A 16,663-nucleotide genomic window follows, 5' to 3' on the forward strand; every position below is an offset into this window, starting at 1 on the left:
AAAACTTGAACATTTTCTAGACTTTAGAATATTTAAGATTTGCAAGGAGTTGGGGGAAAGGGGAAAGGAATGAAATTTCAGTCCCACTGGCAGGGATCAAATAGAGATTTCCTCAACTTTTAAAGAACCGTTTTACATGTCCCAATCACCTCACAGTTCCTGAGTCTCTCTTCTGCATAAGGCATGCACTAGTTGTTATGGGAGGATACAATAAGGTCATGATTGCTTTAAAATTATTCATAATAAAAACACATTTTGAGACTTGATTCTAAATGTTAAACTTAAATTTGAGCAATTTAATTGCCCGTTGAATAGGAATGAAATCCCACCGGCAGGCAGTTATTTCTTACAACCACTGTGTGTGAAATTGAAATCTTAAGATACCATTTCAAATATTCACCTTCTCTAAGGAAGTTCTCCCCAAAGAGTTGTGCAAGATAAGAAACTGACCCAAAGTCATATGCACTAATCTCTTTTTCTTTATACTCTCAGGTCAAAGTAGAAGCATATTATTAAAAAGAAACTTTATGCCCTGAAGTTGGCTGTTCTGAGGTTACCTCTTGGAACTCAAGGATATATTTATTTTAACAACTGACTTGAGCCCCATGCAGAACCGTAACAAGGAAAGTAATAATTTATCAGATTAAATAAAAACAAGCAGATGTGGCCAGGCGCGGTGGCTCACGCCTGGAATCCCAGCACTTTGGGAGGCCGAGGCAGGTGGATCGCCTTAGGTCAGGAGTTTGAGACCAGCCTGGCCAACATGGCGAAACCCCGTCTCCACTAAAAATACAAAAGATTAGCTGGGCGTGGTGGTGGGCACCTGCAATCCCAGCTACTTGGGAGGCTGAGGCAGGGAGAATTGCTTGAACCCAGGAGGCGGAGGTTGCAGTGAGCTGAGATTGCACCATTGCACTCCAGCCTGGGCATCAGAGAGAGACTCCATCTCAAAAAACAAACAAACAAACAACACCCAAGCAGATGCAAACAGGTCATTTAGTCACCACTATAATGAACATGAAAATGGAAAATGCTTACATGTTTTATTTAGGAGAAGGGGGTGAGGTGAAGGGATCCTGTTTCCTACTTTTACAACACAGGAAATAGTTTCCAAATTTGGGTGGGCAATTCTTATTTTAAACCCCCATTTCACCTTTAAATTTAATGTCAAGCTCTTTTAAAATTATTTTCATGATGCCCTTTGCCATAACATAGCAGCTGCCATTTATGAGTGCTTACTATATACCAGTTGCTTTTCATGCAAGCAACCTCATATCTGTTATTACCCCCATGCCATTACAAATCTATGTGCCACCCTTTTGTGCACTACTCATATAATCCCCGCGATAACTTAGGCAATAGGATCTGTTGTCTCCATTTTACAGATGACGATACTGGGAGTTTATTTTATTTGTTTGTTTGTTTATCTGTTTATTTATTTTGAGACAGAGTCTCGCTGTGTCACCCAGGCTAGAGTGCAGTGGCACAGTCTTGGCTCATGGCAACCTTCGCCTCCCGTGTTCAAGCAATTCTCCTGTCTCAGCCTCCCGAGTAGCTGGGGTTACAGGCATGTCCCACCACACCCGGCTAATTTTTGTATGTTTAGTAGAGATGGGGTTTCACCATGTTGGGCAGGCTAGTCACGAACTCCTGACCTCGAGTGATCCGCTCTCCTTGACCTCTCAAAGTGCTGGGATTCCAGGTGTGAGCCACCGAGCCTGGCCAGGATACTGGGAGTTTAAATTCCTGCTGTGAGCCCAGGTTCACACAGGTGGTCAAGAGTGGGCTAGAATCCAGGCAGCCTAACTCCAGAGCTACTACTGCATACTGCCTCCTCAGATTAAATGATTTTCCTAGGCCATGCTAGCTGATAAGTTTTAAGAGTCTAAATCAAACCCAGGCAGTTGGGTTCCAAAATTCTAGCATTTAACCACCACATTGACTGGTTAAAGTAGGTAAACTGTTCATCACAACCTATATGTTTATTTTCATTTCTGTTAGAAATGAAAGTAGTGTGGTAGTGTGGTAGGTTACATATTTATCACATAGTTTAGGCTTGCCTAAAATTCTAAGAATTTTCTTTTTTAGATTAAAAACAAGGGTCTATTGGAAAAAAAAAAAAGTTTTTTTTTTGAGACAGGGTCTCACTCTGTTCCCCAGACTGGAGGGCAGTAGTGCGATCATGGCTCACTGCAGCCTCAACCTCCTGGGCTCAAGCAATCCTCCCACCTCCACCTCCCGAGTAGCTAGGATTTCAGGGAAGCACTACCATGCCCAGCTAATTTTTTTTCTTTTTTCTTTTTTGTAGGAATGGGGTCTCACTGTGTTGCTCAGGCTAGCCTGGGCCTCCCAGAGTGCTGGGATTACAGGCATAAGCCACCGAGCACAGCCGAAAAAAAGTCTTTTTGTATACTGAAGGCTCCACTTGGACAAAAATTTGCTCTTAAGGCTTTCTTTGAGACACACACACACACACACACACACATACACACACAGCTTTTGATTATACCCATGAGGGACCCAAGCCTTGGGACACAGGGACCAGAAAATGACAAAAGCATGCAGGCAGTAGTAAACTATGGTTATACTTGTAACAAGTCATGAAGCTTTGGCTCTGAACAGGGAAAATGAAGCACTCAGGGATTCACTTCTGACTTCAACTACCACCTTTCAGGGTGAGCTCATCCAGACCCATGTGTCATCTTTAAAATGGGAACAAAAATGTATGCCTATGATCCAGACTGATCATATAAAACTATGGATCCTGAAAGTACGTTCCCTCTTTGCAAGCCTTAGTGACTGGCATCACGCACAAATAGGCCTTTCAGTTTCTGAACGCAGATCTTTTCAAGGAACTCTGAGGCCCAGGAGAGCCAAACGTTTTCTCCATGGAAGGGCAGACTATTGGCCTCCCCCTTCTTACTCTCTGCGTTCCTACCTCTTTCTAGAAGGAGGCTGAGGGGGGGAAGCCTGAACCCCCAAATCAAGTCCGCCTTCTTTCTCTGTGCCTGACCCAGGGCAAAATTATCTCCCTAATACTGTTCTGTACCACTGGAAAAACACTTTCTCTGGTCGGGGTACTACTGGCATTTTACATGGGGGGCAGTTTAACCGCAGGAGTCCGCTTTCTGAAAGGTGCTGAGGGAGGGGATTCCGACACCAGCCGACTGAGAGGGGCCCTGGCCCCACGAAGTCCCTCCCAGCCACCCTCCCTCTGGGATTAGCTGCCCTGGCTCTGCTCAGGCGTCCCCGGCCCGAGCGGTCCCGGCTCGCGCACCCCCATCGCCTCTGCAAAGTGCGGCCGCAGCCTGGAGCCCGCAGCCGATAGCCCGCAGAGCCGCGCTGTCCGGGGCATCCGGTGCTCGGCGTCCGTGGACCTGGGATCTCGAACCTGGGACGGGCTCAAAATCCACTCGGAACACTTGCATTTCTGTAGGTGCTTATTTCACATTCTTGTTTTTTCTTGCTTGCTCTAGCTGTTCGTGGGTTACTTTCTGCCTTAGTTAAACCAAAAGGGAAAGGCTGAAGAGGGGAAGCCCTGAAGAATGATTTAGTGGCTGCCCAGCCTCCTCTCCAAGGAGAGGAGTTAGCTGAGCGGATCTCCCCGTCCCCGACACTGGCCCCTTTAAGAAGCCAAGTCAGTCCTGATGCTGCTGTTTGTATTGCTAATCCCCAGAAGCCCCCTTTAAAAAAAAAAAAAGAAGAAGAAAAAAGGGGAGGTGGGGGAACCGGGCAGCTGTCTCTTTAAATGTGATTTCCTTCTATTGTATTTGAATCGTGATCAGGAAAAAGGAAATGAAACCAGAGACAGAGGGAAGCTGAGCGAAAATAGACCTTCCCGAGAGAGGAGGAAGCCCGGGGAGAGACGCACGGTCCCCTCCCCGCCCCCAGGCCGCCGCCCCCGTTCTGCCCTCTGCGGCGAGCAGCACGCCGCGACCCGGGACGAAGGTGCGAGGGGCTCGGGGCGGCCGGGCGGGCGCGCACCATCCCCGAGGGCGGCGCGGAGCCGGCGACAGCGCGCGAGAGGGACCGGGCGGCGGAGGCGGCGGGACCGGGATGGAAGGTTAAGTCCTGAGCAGCAGCAGCAGCTGCAGCCGCCCGGGGCCAGGCTGCGCGCCCCGGCCCCCGCCTCGGCCGCGGCGCGCCCGCAGCCCGGTGATTCGCTCTCTCTCTTTGGCATTTGAAGGGAGCGCGGTGACTGTCCTTGAGCACGGAGGGGCGAGCTCGCCGCCGGAGCGCCGGAGCAAGCGGAGGCGCAGGAGCGGCGGCGGCGGCGCCCGAGCACCCGAGGGGGTCCGAGCCCCGGCAGCCGGCCAGCCCCGCGCCACAAAGGGAGCGCCCCCGCCGCCCGGCACGCCGCCTCCCTCCCCAATGTCCTCGGCCATCGAAAGGAAGAGCCTGGACCCTTCAGAGTAAGTGCGGCGCCCCTGCCCCTGCCACCCCCGGTGTCCACGGTCTCGCGTCCCGGAGCGGCTGGGGGACCCGGGCGGCCTTCGAGGGGACTCCAGGTGCGCGCCCCCGGCGTGCTCTTGGCCCCCTGTGCGGAGCGCTGGGCTCCCTCTTCCTCCCGGGTGACTTCGGGGGCCCTGGGAGAGGGACTGGGCGGTGGGCGGCAGGGAGAGGGGTCGGCCCGGCGCCTCTGCGGGCCACTCCAGGCTATCAGGACGCTGCCTAAAGCCACCGCGGGCCAGAAAGTTTGCACGGGAGCAGGCACAAGGGGAGCCTGGAGGCGCGCAGGTGCAGTCCGGAGAGCGTTCCGTGCTTGACTCTGCTCCCTTCGCACCTCTCCTTCTCGGCCCGTTCTCTTTGTCCATTTGGTCTTGGAAAGGGGAGCATTCCAAGTGGAGGCCTCCGGGGTCCCCAGCGGCCGCCTTCCCGGTCCGCAGGTGGAGCCGCTGCCAGCCGCGCGGGTGAGGGGGCCCACCGTCCACCTTGGAGCTGGCTCTGGGCCTCCGGGGATTTCTAGAGCAGCGAAATCCGGAGTAAATCTGAGTACGTGTAGCCCCCCTCGGGGTCCACCATGGGGGCCTGTGAACCTCGAAAGTTAATGCACCATTTTGTGTACAGGTGAATTCTTCTGGGGAGTAGAGGCTCGTAGTTTTTAGCAGAGTCTCAAAAGGGTTTGGGGTCAGGGAACCAGAGCTCTAATGAGTATTGACCGCATCTGTTTTCTGAGCCTCGTACTGGTTTGGAATGTTTTTCTATCTCTCACCAATTCTTTAGTGTTAACATGGGTAGCAAGGGGTGTTTCAGATATCATTTTCCTGTCAACGCAAATGCCCTTTTAAGAGTCATTAGCTGTCTGGTTTTGAGAATTTTTATTCCTTTGAAGTCCCCCTCTAATCCTTTGAAGGGATTTGTTACACAAGACCAAAGGAGCTGGTTAATGACTTGTCCATTTGTGCTTCTAAGAGACATTTGTTTTGTTTTTTCTTTTCCTGGTTTAAAAGAATTGTGCTTTCCTGCTTGAAATACCGCGCACACACACACACATACACCCTTCAATTTCGGCTTTCTATGGTGTTTATTTACCTGGGTTTTACCCTCAGTTACCAGCATAAAAGCTCAGCATGTTCTCATAAAACACAGGAAGTACCACCATCCAATGAGAATATAAACATCACTATTCCGTCTTGAAGGTTAAGACGCCAGTTCTGTAATGAGCTAGGTTTGTTGTAGCAAAAACCCCCAATTCCTTCAACAAATTCTCAGGAGAAAAATAACATTTCTTTTTAAAAGTATGTTTATGTAAACAATGGGTTTAAAGGGTGGTTTGATCACTTTTTTAAAAATAAAATTACAACTGAGCTTTGAGTTTCAGAGACTGGGCAAGATCATAGTAACACAATAAGGGAGTGAATTGGATGAATTGGTGCCTTATGCCTTTTTGATCAGCAGAATTTAGTCACTAATCCTTTCAATAGAAGGCAAATCTGAAAGTTTCATTTCCCTGAAGAAAGTTTGCTTCTTTCAAAGTTTGTGCTTTTTCACTGAGGTTAGAAAACTGAAACATCCTAACTTCGTAACACAGCAGATGCCTACTGCTGGAGGCTCACCAGCTCCTTCCTTCACTTCACTATTTGCCCAGCGAAGACAGTTTCTGATCAGAGAGGGACAAGCTAGTTGAGAATTGCAGCAGCACATTCTCCCCACCCCCTTAGAAATTGTTATGATTATCCCAGAAATCCAGGCTGAAATGATACTCAGGTGTAATATTCAAGATAAGGGTCTGGGAGAATATAAAATATTAATTTGAGGGTGAATCAATCTCATTCATTGTCTTGGATTGCCCACTAAGTATAATGTGATATTATCAATTAATTATAGAAAGACAGAGCCAATATCTTATACTTTACTTCTCCATCTCATCTCAGACCATCATCATAACTCTTTTACTTTACATTCCTCCTATTGTCCAGTATCCTACTAGATGCTTCATTGTGTACTTCCTCAAAGCCAACTTGGGTCGTTACAATCAGCATCTCCAAATCACAGATGGAGACTTGCCTAGCTATATGCAAATGAAACATTTGGACAGAAAGCCAGCCAGAATTCATGAACACAGAGATTCCCTTGCTATGCCACTGGTGGCCCCCACTGCCTCCCCTGTGAGTAACAAGAGCAGTTCATTTGAATTCCAGGCAGTTTTGCACCAGCTAAGGGCAAATTATCCTCTTTCACAGTCCTTTGGCAGCATCAGCATCGGGACATCCAATGTCTGTCGAGGTCCCATGAGTGGTTTTGAAAGCCCAGAGTAAGACCATGGGCTGTGGAAAGAGAAGAGATGCAATTCCGAGTTGATACACATAAAAACGCTAGAGTGTTAGTTATTAGAAGGGAAAATGGCAGTCCTTATATACAATCTGTAGAAACAAAGGAAAGAAAGCAAGGCTTCAGTGAATGAAACCCTGTCTCTACAAAAAATACAAAAAATTAGCCGGGCGAGGTGGCGGGTGCCTGTAATCCCAGCTACTCAGGAGGCTGAGGCAGGAGAATGGCGTGAACCCAGGAGGCAGAGCTTGCAGTGAGCCGAGATGGCACCACTGCACTCCAGCCTGGACTACAGAGCAAGACTCTATCTCAAAAAAAAAAAAAAAAAGGAAACTATAGTCTTGATTTTTTTGAGCTAGGGTCTCACTGTGTTGTCTAGGCTAGAGTGCAGTGCTCACTGCAGCCTCAAATTCCTGTACTCAGGTGATCCTCCCACCTCAGCCTCCTGGGTAGCTGGGACTACAGGCTCATGCCACCAAGCCTGGGCAATTTTTTATATTTTTTGTAGAGACAGGATTTTGCCATGTTGCCCGGGCTGGCCTCAAACTCCTGGGCTCAAGTGATCCTCCTGCCTTGGCCTCCCAAAGTGCTGGGATTACAAATGTGAGCCACTGTGCCTGGCCATTTTTTTTTTTTTTTTTTCCCCCAGATAATCTAACTTGAGCTTCACATTTTCTTGTTCCAAAGATGATAATCTCATGAAGTGCTGTTACACTGTATCTAGAAAGTGTGGGCATGGCTTTAGCACTCCTAAATATTCACAAGAAACGCTTCATTCTTCACATGACAGAATCCTCTGAAGTTGTCAGAGTGTTATAGACATTGAGCCACCTAGCCTCCTGTCCCCAGGTATAATGACTGCTGGGCTTTGTGGGCTCAGACCAATTAGGACACAAGGTCACCTGGTAAGTTAGTACTAGTTAGAAATAGGAGACATGGATTTATACCTGCAGGGCACCCAGGAGGAAACTCCCTTTGGGAATTTTACAGTTGGAAGAAGGCCTGTTTTTTGAACCATAATAGATTTTTAAGAAATAAATTTGTGTTTAAGGTTCCAGAGAACACTAGCTAATTATTACAAATCAACAAGTATTAAGTGTTTCCTTTGTCCCATTTGGGGGACACTAGAATAATTCCTTCCACTCATTTATTTTCTTTTAGCAAAATTATTTATTTTTAAATGTTAAAAAAGTATTCAGATTCCAGTGAAGCAAAGTGAACAGGAGATACTGTGCATGGCACATGAATGAAAGAACACGTGTCACAGCCTATTAACAATTGCTGGATTGAGATGTCAGTGACTGTTTAATTGCCTTCCACTCTCTTTGAAATAATCATTGCCCCCACTTCATTTTCTTCCTCGAATCAACTTTATCCGAATCAGCTTTACTGTTATAAAAATGTTCAGGTAAGGAAAGAAAGGCCTATTTGATGTTCTTCATAAGTGTAACAATGGCCTTACAAAATGGGATTTTCCTCCAAGTATTCCTTCAGTAGGAAGAATGGAAAATGGAATTTCTGTAAAAGAGTAAAACTAGGAGAATTCCTATTATATCCTGATGGAAGTTTTATTTTGGAAAGAGAAAGCAGCCTAAAATAATTGTTGGTCTCATTCTTCTTTCTTCCTCACCTCTGCTTTTGTGCAGGTGAGAAGGGCTGGAGGGAGGATGGCACTTTATTCAACAGGAGATTTGCAGATTCTTAGCTCTCTGGGTCATCCGCTGCCCTGGTGGTGAGCAACTCTTTTAGTCCAGGGTGCCTCCTCTGAGGTTAGGCAGTGCCCTTGGGTATAGGAGGCGGAAAATGAGGGAAATCTGTGAAGATAGAGAGGGAGAGTCAGCGGGGAGAGAGGGAAAAAGCAGAAGGAGACCAGAGGTGCCCAGGTGGTGCTGGGCATGGGCATGGGCAGGGACACAGTGTCACCTGCAGTTGCCTTTGATGCCTCTTGGTGCCCTGTGTTTACTTCTTAGAGATCTAGGGAGTAAGGTCTGGCTCTCTCCCGTCTTAATCCAAGGTTGGTTGGGACTCTGCAATCTGGCCAAGGGATGTATTGTCCTGTCCCTTCTCCCTTAGGTCACCAAAAGGCAGTCAGGTGAGGTACCCTGTCTGGCCCAAAATGATCTTGGACCCCCGGTGCTGGTCTCACCCTGGTGAGGCTGTCCCTGATGCTTGGCCTTCTCTCCAGGGAACCAGTGGATGAGGTGCTGCAGATCCCCCCGTCCCTGCTGACATGCGGCGGCTGCCAGCAGAATATCGGGGACCGCTACTTCCTGAAGGCCATCGACCAGTACTGGCACGAGGACTGCCTGAGCTGCGACCTCTGTGGCTGCCGGCTGGGTGAGGTGGGCCGGCGCCTCTACTACAAACTGGGCCGGAAGCTCTGCCGGAGAGACTATCTCAGGTACCCTCCCCGGCACTCCACTGGGGCCCTCAGGAGGGAGGCTGGGTGGTCCCTGGACATCTGCAGTCTGTGTATATTGCCCCCGACCCTGTTCCAGGCTCAAACACCTATAGAAAGAGGTCAGGCTGCAGAAACTGAGTCGCAGCTCCCGTGCCGAGAAGCAGAGGGCATTTCTTCCTGTTTGAGAAGCATATTTTCAGGGTTACGTTCCTATGTGGTAAAATACTATATCTTTAAAGGCAAGAGAATTATACACCCAAAATTCAGAAAAGTTTGTTCCCTTGGGGAGCGGGAGAAGCCAGGGGATGGGATTGAGGAGGAGTACGCATGGAGGATCAGAGGAACTGGGAGTGTTTCTAAGTTTGGAGGTGATCTCTGAGGACCTCATTTGAATGCTTCAGAACATATATATATATATATGTTATAAATAATCTTTTGTATGACTCCAATATTATATGATGAGAAATTTAAAAATAGAAAGCATGTGGAGCTCGAAGCATTGACTCATAGCAGGAAGGCAGTCTTTGAAGAACAGAAGGCAAAGGCCCTGCAGGCAGTTGGAGGTTTGAGTCCCAACACCCTTGCTTCCGGGCAGCCTTGGGAAAGTTACTTAACCTTCCTAAGACTTAATTTCCTCATCAGTAAAATGGGGATTATAATAGCACCTACCTCTAAGGATGTGGGGAGGATTTGATGGAGTAATGCTGATAAACTACTTGACTCGGTATGGATCAAATAGATGTTAGCTGCTCTTATAAGTTATCCTTATGACATAATCATTGTTTTCCAATCTAATGAGCAAAGGGATGGAAGAAAGGAAGGGTAAAATAGGAACTCGACCACGCCAAGTAAGACAGGAGCTGAGGGCATCTCCCATGCTCTGGGCCATCCTGTTGGCCATCCGAATTTTCCAGCACTCTGTGAATGCCTCTGCCTAGAATGTACTAGCATTTCTAGTTTCTGATGAGCTGCTGTGGAGGTAACTCTCTCTGTGCCCTCTGCTGTCAGATCTGCTCACCTGTGTAGCTGTCAGGATTTCTCCGTCTTCCTGGAGCCGAGGGTCTGTGAGGCATGCTTCCCTGATACACCCGGACCATCCAACCCATGGAAGCTTGTTGAGACCTCAGCGCCCTTGGCTGCTGGGCCAGCTTTTCCCCTCGAACCTGCCCTCAGAGCATTTTACATTACAGAAACAAAACAAAACAAAACAAAAAAACTGCAGGCAGTTTCACAGTGAAGGAAGCTTTACCTAAAGACTGATGGAAGAAGCCTTTTGTCCTTCTTGAATTCCCAGATAAAGTCCTTGCAGGCCTTGCAGATATGGTGGTTCCGAGAAAATAAGTAGGGTTTTGCAATGATCATGCTTATAATTTTGGTCAGTTTTCCTTTTTTTAAGTCCCAAGAAATAGAACTGGGATAAATACAGACCTGGTTTTGCTCACTCCCACTTTGCCAAGTCAGTGAGAAGGCAGACGGGTAAATGAATCCCATCGGACCCTTGACTCCATCCCTGTCAAATCATTTGAATCTTATTAAATGAAGTGCAGATTGAGTAAGGTCAGAGGAGCCCCGGCTTCTCCCTATCTCTACCGTTTTATGTAACATTCAGGAATAAAACCAGTGCTGCCTGGGCTTGTTAATCCTTTCCATTTTCAAAAAGGAGAGGAAGAAAAAAAAAAAAAACAGTCTGGGAGAACCCAATGTTAATTAACTTGTGTCTTGGTGACATGAAATAATTCTTCTCCCTGCCACATTCCTAGGCAACATGTTAATTAACTCTGCGTTAGTGCAGGCATTTCCAGCCATCTTTTAATATTTATATTATTGTTATTAAAATGGGCAGCAGAGAGCTTAAGATGGGACACCTCTTGACAGAGGAGAAAAATTGTCTTTTGCTTCAGGGATGGTCCTTTAGCCAAGATCTTGTTTACTTGCATTCTTGGTATATCTGGCAGGATCTTTTTAACAAGGCAAGTTGGAAGAGTGACTGAATGAGCCCTCTAATGGGGTTGAATTCTTCTTCACCCCTAGGATAACTTGTCCCCATGAGGATTTCCAGTGGCTAAGTTGCCTGTTACAGTTCTTTTCCGACATTTTGCTTCAAATATTCATGAGACCCCCATGCGGAACCTCAACTCTGCTGTGTTGTTGGGAACCCAAGAGCAGCTGTTCATGTCTGTGCCGAGCCAGATCTCCTTGGATCCCTTTTCACTAATTCTAGTGTGCTGGGAGTGGTGGGGTGGTGGTGATGGCAGTGGTTTTGCTTTTAACAGCCAGCACCTGAATCTGTTAGAGCCAGAAGTATGCCTGCCCCCGCTAGACCCCCAATGGACCTTAACCAGTGACAGACATGGTGGGAGTACCAAGCCCTGCAGCCTTGCCTGAAGCCAGGCATAACTTATATTCCAGAGTCCCTCCCCTCTGAGGGACTTTGCCTGAGGTCACAACTTGGCTTGGCCTCCTCCCCTTCCCTCCGGCCTCCTCCCCTTCCCTCCAGCCTCCCCTGCTGCCTTCCAGGGTTTTCCTGAGAATGCATCATTCATAAATCACTGGCACATAAATCCTTGCCTCAGGGGCCGCTTCTGGGATATCCAGCCTAAGATACCAATTCTTGGTGCCAGAGGTTAATGTTCAAGTTAGGTGTCAATTCCTGGCTTATTTTTTGCTAATATTAGAATCTCAGAATCCCAGAGCTGGAAAGGGCTACAAGGGCCTTCTCTTTCAGTTCCCTTGCTTGACGGCTTAAGTCACGGAAGCCTGTGCAGTGGACTCCATTTGCTCAGGTCACCTGATAAGTTAGAGGTGATGCTGGGACCTGAACTTGTCTCTCACATATTCGTCCTTTGTCCTTCCCTTCATTAGCTGCCTGATGTGGATTATAATTTACCCCCTGACTTCCCTTTAATAAGCTTCCTCCTTCCTTAAGGATCGCCCACCCCAGGCAGTTGGATTCATTCCATGCACACTGTTTTCTCAGTCGTTCATCATTGCTCAGGCCCAAACTTAACTTACAGAACAGTCAGGAAACCAGAACTGTCTTTCCACTCTGTGACCTCCAATGTGGTGGTTACCTGCAGCTCCACCATCTGCTACCTTGGGATAAAATGTTCTCCCCCAGTAATGAGTTTGCTCCCAGGCGGTGCTTTGGAAACACTCTAGAAATCTTCAAATGGAAAGCAGGATTCAGAGGAAAATTAGCTGGCCCTGGCCCGAACAATGAGCTCTCCGTTCATGGACCACCTCTTCTCAATTCCATTAATTTTGCCCAAATATTGCAAAATGTGTCAACTGCCCTTACATCCCCTACAACCTCTCAGAATGTACCAATTGATTCTCTGATATCCTGAAATCAATCAGAACTTCCAGTAAGAGCAAGCATTCACCTAAAACTGTCCTAAAGGTTTTATGTAGAAACCACCTGCTAACATGCTATGTTTTCAGCCATGAGTGAAAATTACTTCCTGCAGCAAGACTGGTGCAGCTGGGAATACACCCAAAATGTGTTAACACATAACCAGCGTTGGCTTAGCCCTTGACCATGGGTGCCCTGACATGCTTCGTTTGGTTGTTCTAACAGCTGAGTGAGGTGGAGCCTATGATGGCTGCTGTTTCACTGAGGCTCAGAGAATCAGAGGTCTCTCCAGGGTCACTCAGGGCTGGACCGGGACATTGAAGCTGGGTCTACTCTGCTTCCGGTACTTGTGTTACTGCACTTTTGCTGTTGATTCTCAAATGTTAGCCTGCATCCAGTCCCCCGGAAGTGTTCGTTAACACAAACTACTGGGCCTTCTCCCCAGGGTGTTTCCATTGCGTAGGGACAGAGGAGGGCTGAGAATTTGTTGGTTTGCTTTTTTTTTTTTTTTTTGAGTCAAGGTCTGGCTCTGTGACCCAGGCTGGAGGGCAGTGGCATGATCTCGGCTCACTGCAAACTCCACTTCCCAGGCTAAAGCCATCCTCCCACCTCAGCCTCCCAAGTATTAATAGCTGAGACTAGAGGCATGCACCACCACACCCGGCTAATTTTTGTATTTTTTGTAGAGACAGAGTTTCACCATGTTGCCCAGGGCGGTCTCAAACTGGTGAGCTCAAGTCATCTGCCTGCCTCAGCCTCCCAAAGTGCTGGGATTACAGGTGTGAGTCACTGCGCCCAGCCTGAGAAATTGTATTTCTAACAGGTTCCCAGGCGGTGCTGATGCTGCTGGTCCCAGGACCAACACTTTGAGAACCACTGCACTGAGCCCTGCCATGTTCTCTCTCCCACCTTGACACTGCATACTGCCTGAAATAAGGGATCAACTGAGGCTTGGGAGAGTCTTGGTTTAAATGTCAGAAAAAAAGTTTCACTTTTGATTCATGACAACGGGGCAGCGAGGGCCATGAATTAAGATCTTCCATTCGTGGCGGAGAGATGCTGTTTGTCCTCTATATCTCAGAGGCGCGATTAGCTGTACTGCATGTTTCCTGTGGAACTCCCTGTCTCCCAGCAGCTGGGGCCGCAGCGAATAAGCAGGTAGAGATGTGCTTTGCAGCTTATGGAGGTATTCAAGGCCAGCTCTCCCCATGGGTAGAATCAGTGGCTGTTGATATGATAGAGTTTGGGAGCCTCAGAAGAATGCCCATTTTATTGCATTCCTGGTCAGTACCCTCTCAAAGGGACCCTTAGGGTCTCCCTCCAGCTGCTCTTCTGAAATGAGGGTTCCCCTGGGAGGGGACAGGTAATACTTGCCTAACTCCTTATCATAGATCACATCAGCTGAGAGTCTCGCCCACAGAGGAGGAGCCAGGGGGCAGCCTAGGGGAATGGTGAGCAGTTGCTGCAGACAGGGGGAGGGCTCCGAAAAGGGAGGAGTTATGCCAGATCCAAATGCCAGTTTCGCCGGCCCTCCTTCTGGAGCTGACCTTTCCTGGCTTCCTGACATCTGGAAAGTTCGGCCTCCTTTCTAGGGCTCATCCCTGAGCCCTGTCTTCCAGGATTGTCCCTTTCACTGTCTTCTTAGCTTTTCTTTCTTTTGCCCCAGGCTTTTTGGGCAAGACGGTCTCTGCGCATCCTGTGACAAGCGGATTCGTGCCTATGAGATGACGATGCGGGTGAAAGACAAAGTGTATCACCTGGAATGTTTCAAATGTGCTGCCTGTCAGAAGCATTTCTGTGTAGGTGACAGATACCTCCTCATCAACTCTGACATAGTGTGCGAACAGGACATCTACGAGTGGACTAAGATCAATGGGATGATATAGGCCTGAGTCCCCGGGCATCTTTGGGGAGGTGTTCACTGAAGACACCGTCTCCATGGCATCTTCGTCTTCACTCTTAGGCACTTTGGGGGTTTGAGGGTGGGGTAAGGGATTTCTTAGGGGATGGTAGACCTTTATTGGGTACCAAGGCATAGCATCCAAGTGGCATAATTCAAGGGCTGACACTTCAAGGTGGCAGAGGACCAGCCCTTAAGGGAGAGCTTACGGCCACAGCCATCCGTAGTAACTGACATGATTAGCAGAAGAAAGGAACATTTAGGGGCAAGCAGGCGTTGTGCTATCATGATGGAATTTCATATCCACAGATAGGGAGTTGTTGTGTAAAGACTTGTTGTGACTTTGATGCTTGCAAACTAGAGATGTGCAATTGATTTCTTTTCTTCCTGGCTCTTGTAACACCCCTGTTTCAATGACTGTCCTCCGCACAAGGGAAGGACAGAAAGGAGTGGCCATTCTTTTTTCTTGGCCTCCTTCCGGGGGCCTTAAGCTTTGGACCCAAGGAAAACTGCATGGAGACACATTTCAGTTGAGAATGGAAACCACAACTTTTAACCAAACAATTATTTAAAGCAATGCTGATGAATCACTGTTTTTAGACACCTTCATTTTGAGGTGAGGAGCTCCACAGATTGTTTCTATACAAATATAAATCTTAAAAAAAAAGTTGTTCAACTATTTTATTATCCTAGATTATATCAAAGTATTTGTTGTGTGTAGAAAAAAAACCCAGCTCTGCGGGCTTAATAAAAATGACAGACTGAAATGCAGTGTTGTTTATTTGATTACAACAATTTGGGATGGCGGGGAAATGCTCTGCTTTTTGTGTTGTAAAGGAGAAGTAAATAAGCAATTTACTCTTAGGTCAAATAAAAACTTCCATGGATTGCAAGGGTTTGGATGAGGCAGGCACATTTCTATATTACTGGCAATTATGTAACAGGTCATCATGTAGCTCAGAGGAATGTAGAATAATTAAATTGTTATTGTAAAATATGCATTTCACTTCAGCATTGTATGGAGTGAGTGGAAGGTAAGATCATTGCCTTTGGGAAACTTGTAACCTAGAAAGGACACAAAAACATAAAGCAGATTCCCTTTGGGAGAGAAGGTAATTACCTAGTTTGAAATGTGGCAAAGATGCTGAGCTTGACACTTCGATTTTCCAAGACGGGCGTCTCAGGGTGTTTTATGACAAGTGGTTAAGAGGACCTTTACTTTGAGGATTTAAAGCAGGCACCTTGGTTTGTGTGTTTGCCTTCACCCGAGTCAGGCCGCCCCCGTGAACTGATGCAGAGCGCCACCTACTGGTCATCACCTCGAAGTGCGCTAGCCCAAGAGGGTCCCAAAGAAGGACAAACCTAGATGAAGAAGAATAAGCTTTTCAATGATTTCCTTAGAGTACTGGGAAATGCAAGAAGTCTAAATGCGTTTAGTTATTAAGACACAAGAAACATGCAGCTAAGGCTACAGTTACCTATAAGATTCCTTTAAAATCTTCCTAAGGTTTGTAATCTTTTTTTAAAAAGAATTTTTTTTAAATCCCAGGATAGAGAGACAAATGATTTTTTTCTTCTTCTAGTGAGAAATAATGAAGTCATGGCTCTCTTGGTCTGTAAAATGCTAAAAGTGGTTGGGAAATCTGACTGCGTAAGGTGGCCTATTTAAAACAAATCCAGTTACGTTGCATTCCAGCTCACCTGGTGGAAAGGCGCTATCAGCGACGGGATGTTTGTTCTGAGTCAGTAGTTCTCAAACTCTCTGGGACCAGCAGAATCAACATTCCCTGGGAACTTACTATAATAAAGAAACAGATTCGTGGGCTCCACCCCAGACACCCTAAATCAGAAAATCTGGGGATGGGGTTCAGCAATTTGTGGGGTGTTTGTTTTGAGATAAGATCTCTCTCTGTCCCCCAGGCTAGAATGCAGTGTCATGATCCTGGCTCACTGCAGCCTCAACTTCTTGGGCTCAAGCAATCCTCCCACCTCAGCCTCTGTAGTAGCTGAGACGACAGGCTCACACCACCACGCCCCGCTAATTTTTGGATTTTTGGTAGAGATTGGGTTTCCCATGTTGCTCAGGCTGGTCTTGAACTCCTGGACTCAAGTGATCTACCTGCCTTGGCCTCCCAAAGTGTTGGGTTACAGGCACGAGCCACTGTGCCCCACCTGTATTTTAATAAGCCTTAAAGATGATTCTGACGCATGCTCAAGTTTGAGAATGGCTTCCCAGTTA

At 47.4% G+C, this 16,663-nt stretch overlaps 1 protein-coding gene across 4 annotated transcripts in view; it reads left to right on the forward strand.

The window, feature by feature from the left end:
• LMO2 (LIM domain only 2) overlaps positions 1 to 15,191 on the forward strand; it is a 34,226-nt gene extending 19,035 nt beyond the window's left edge. The window contains exons 1-5 of one of the 4 annotated variants that reach the window (XM_033203945.1): positions 3,221 to 3,432; positions 3,786 to 3,948; positions 4,187 to 4,412; positions 8,957 to 9,172; positions 14,191 to 15,191. In XM_033203945.1, coding sequence (XP_033059836.1) covers positions 4,372 to 4,412; positions 8,957 to 9,172; positions 14,191 to 14,410 — 477 coding nt within the window. In that variant the 5' untranslated portion in view covers positions 3,221 to 3,432; positions 3,786 to 3,948; positions 4,187 to 4,371 and the 3' untranslated portion in view covers positions 14,411 to 15,191. Of the gene's footprint in view, positions 1 to 3,220; positions 3,433 to 3,785; positions 4,064 to 4,186; positions 4,413 to 4,644; positions 6,609 to 8,956; positions 9,173 to 14,190 lie in introns of those variants that run through there. The other 3 variants (XM_033203943.1, XM_033203942.1, XM_033203944.1) reach the window with 3 other exon arrangements.
• The last annotated feature ends 1,472 nt before the right edge of the window (positions 15,192 to 16,663 follow it).

The sequence above is a fragment of the Trachypithecus francoisi genome, unplaced genomic scaffold, assembly GCF_009764315.1.
Source record: "Trachypithecus francoisi isolate TF-2019V2 unplaced genomic scaffold, Tfra_2.0 Lachesis_group8, whole genome shotgun sequence".
In the NCBI taxonomy this organism is placed as follows: domain Eukaryota; kingdom Metazoa; phylum Chordata; class Mammalia; order Primates; family Cercopithecidae; genus Trachypithecus; species Trachypithecus francoisi.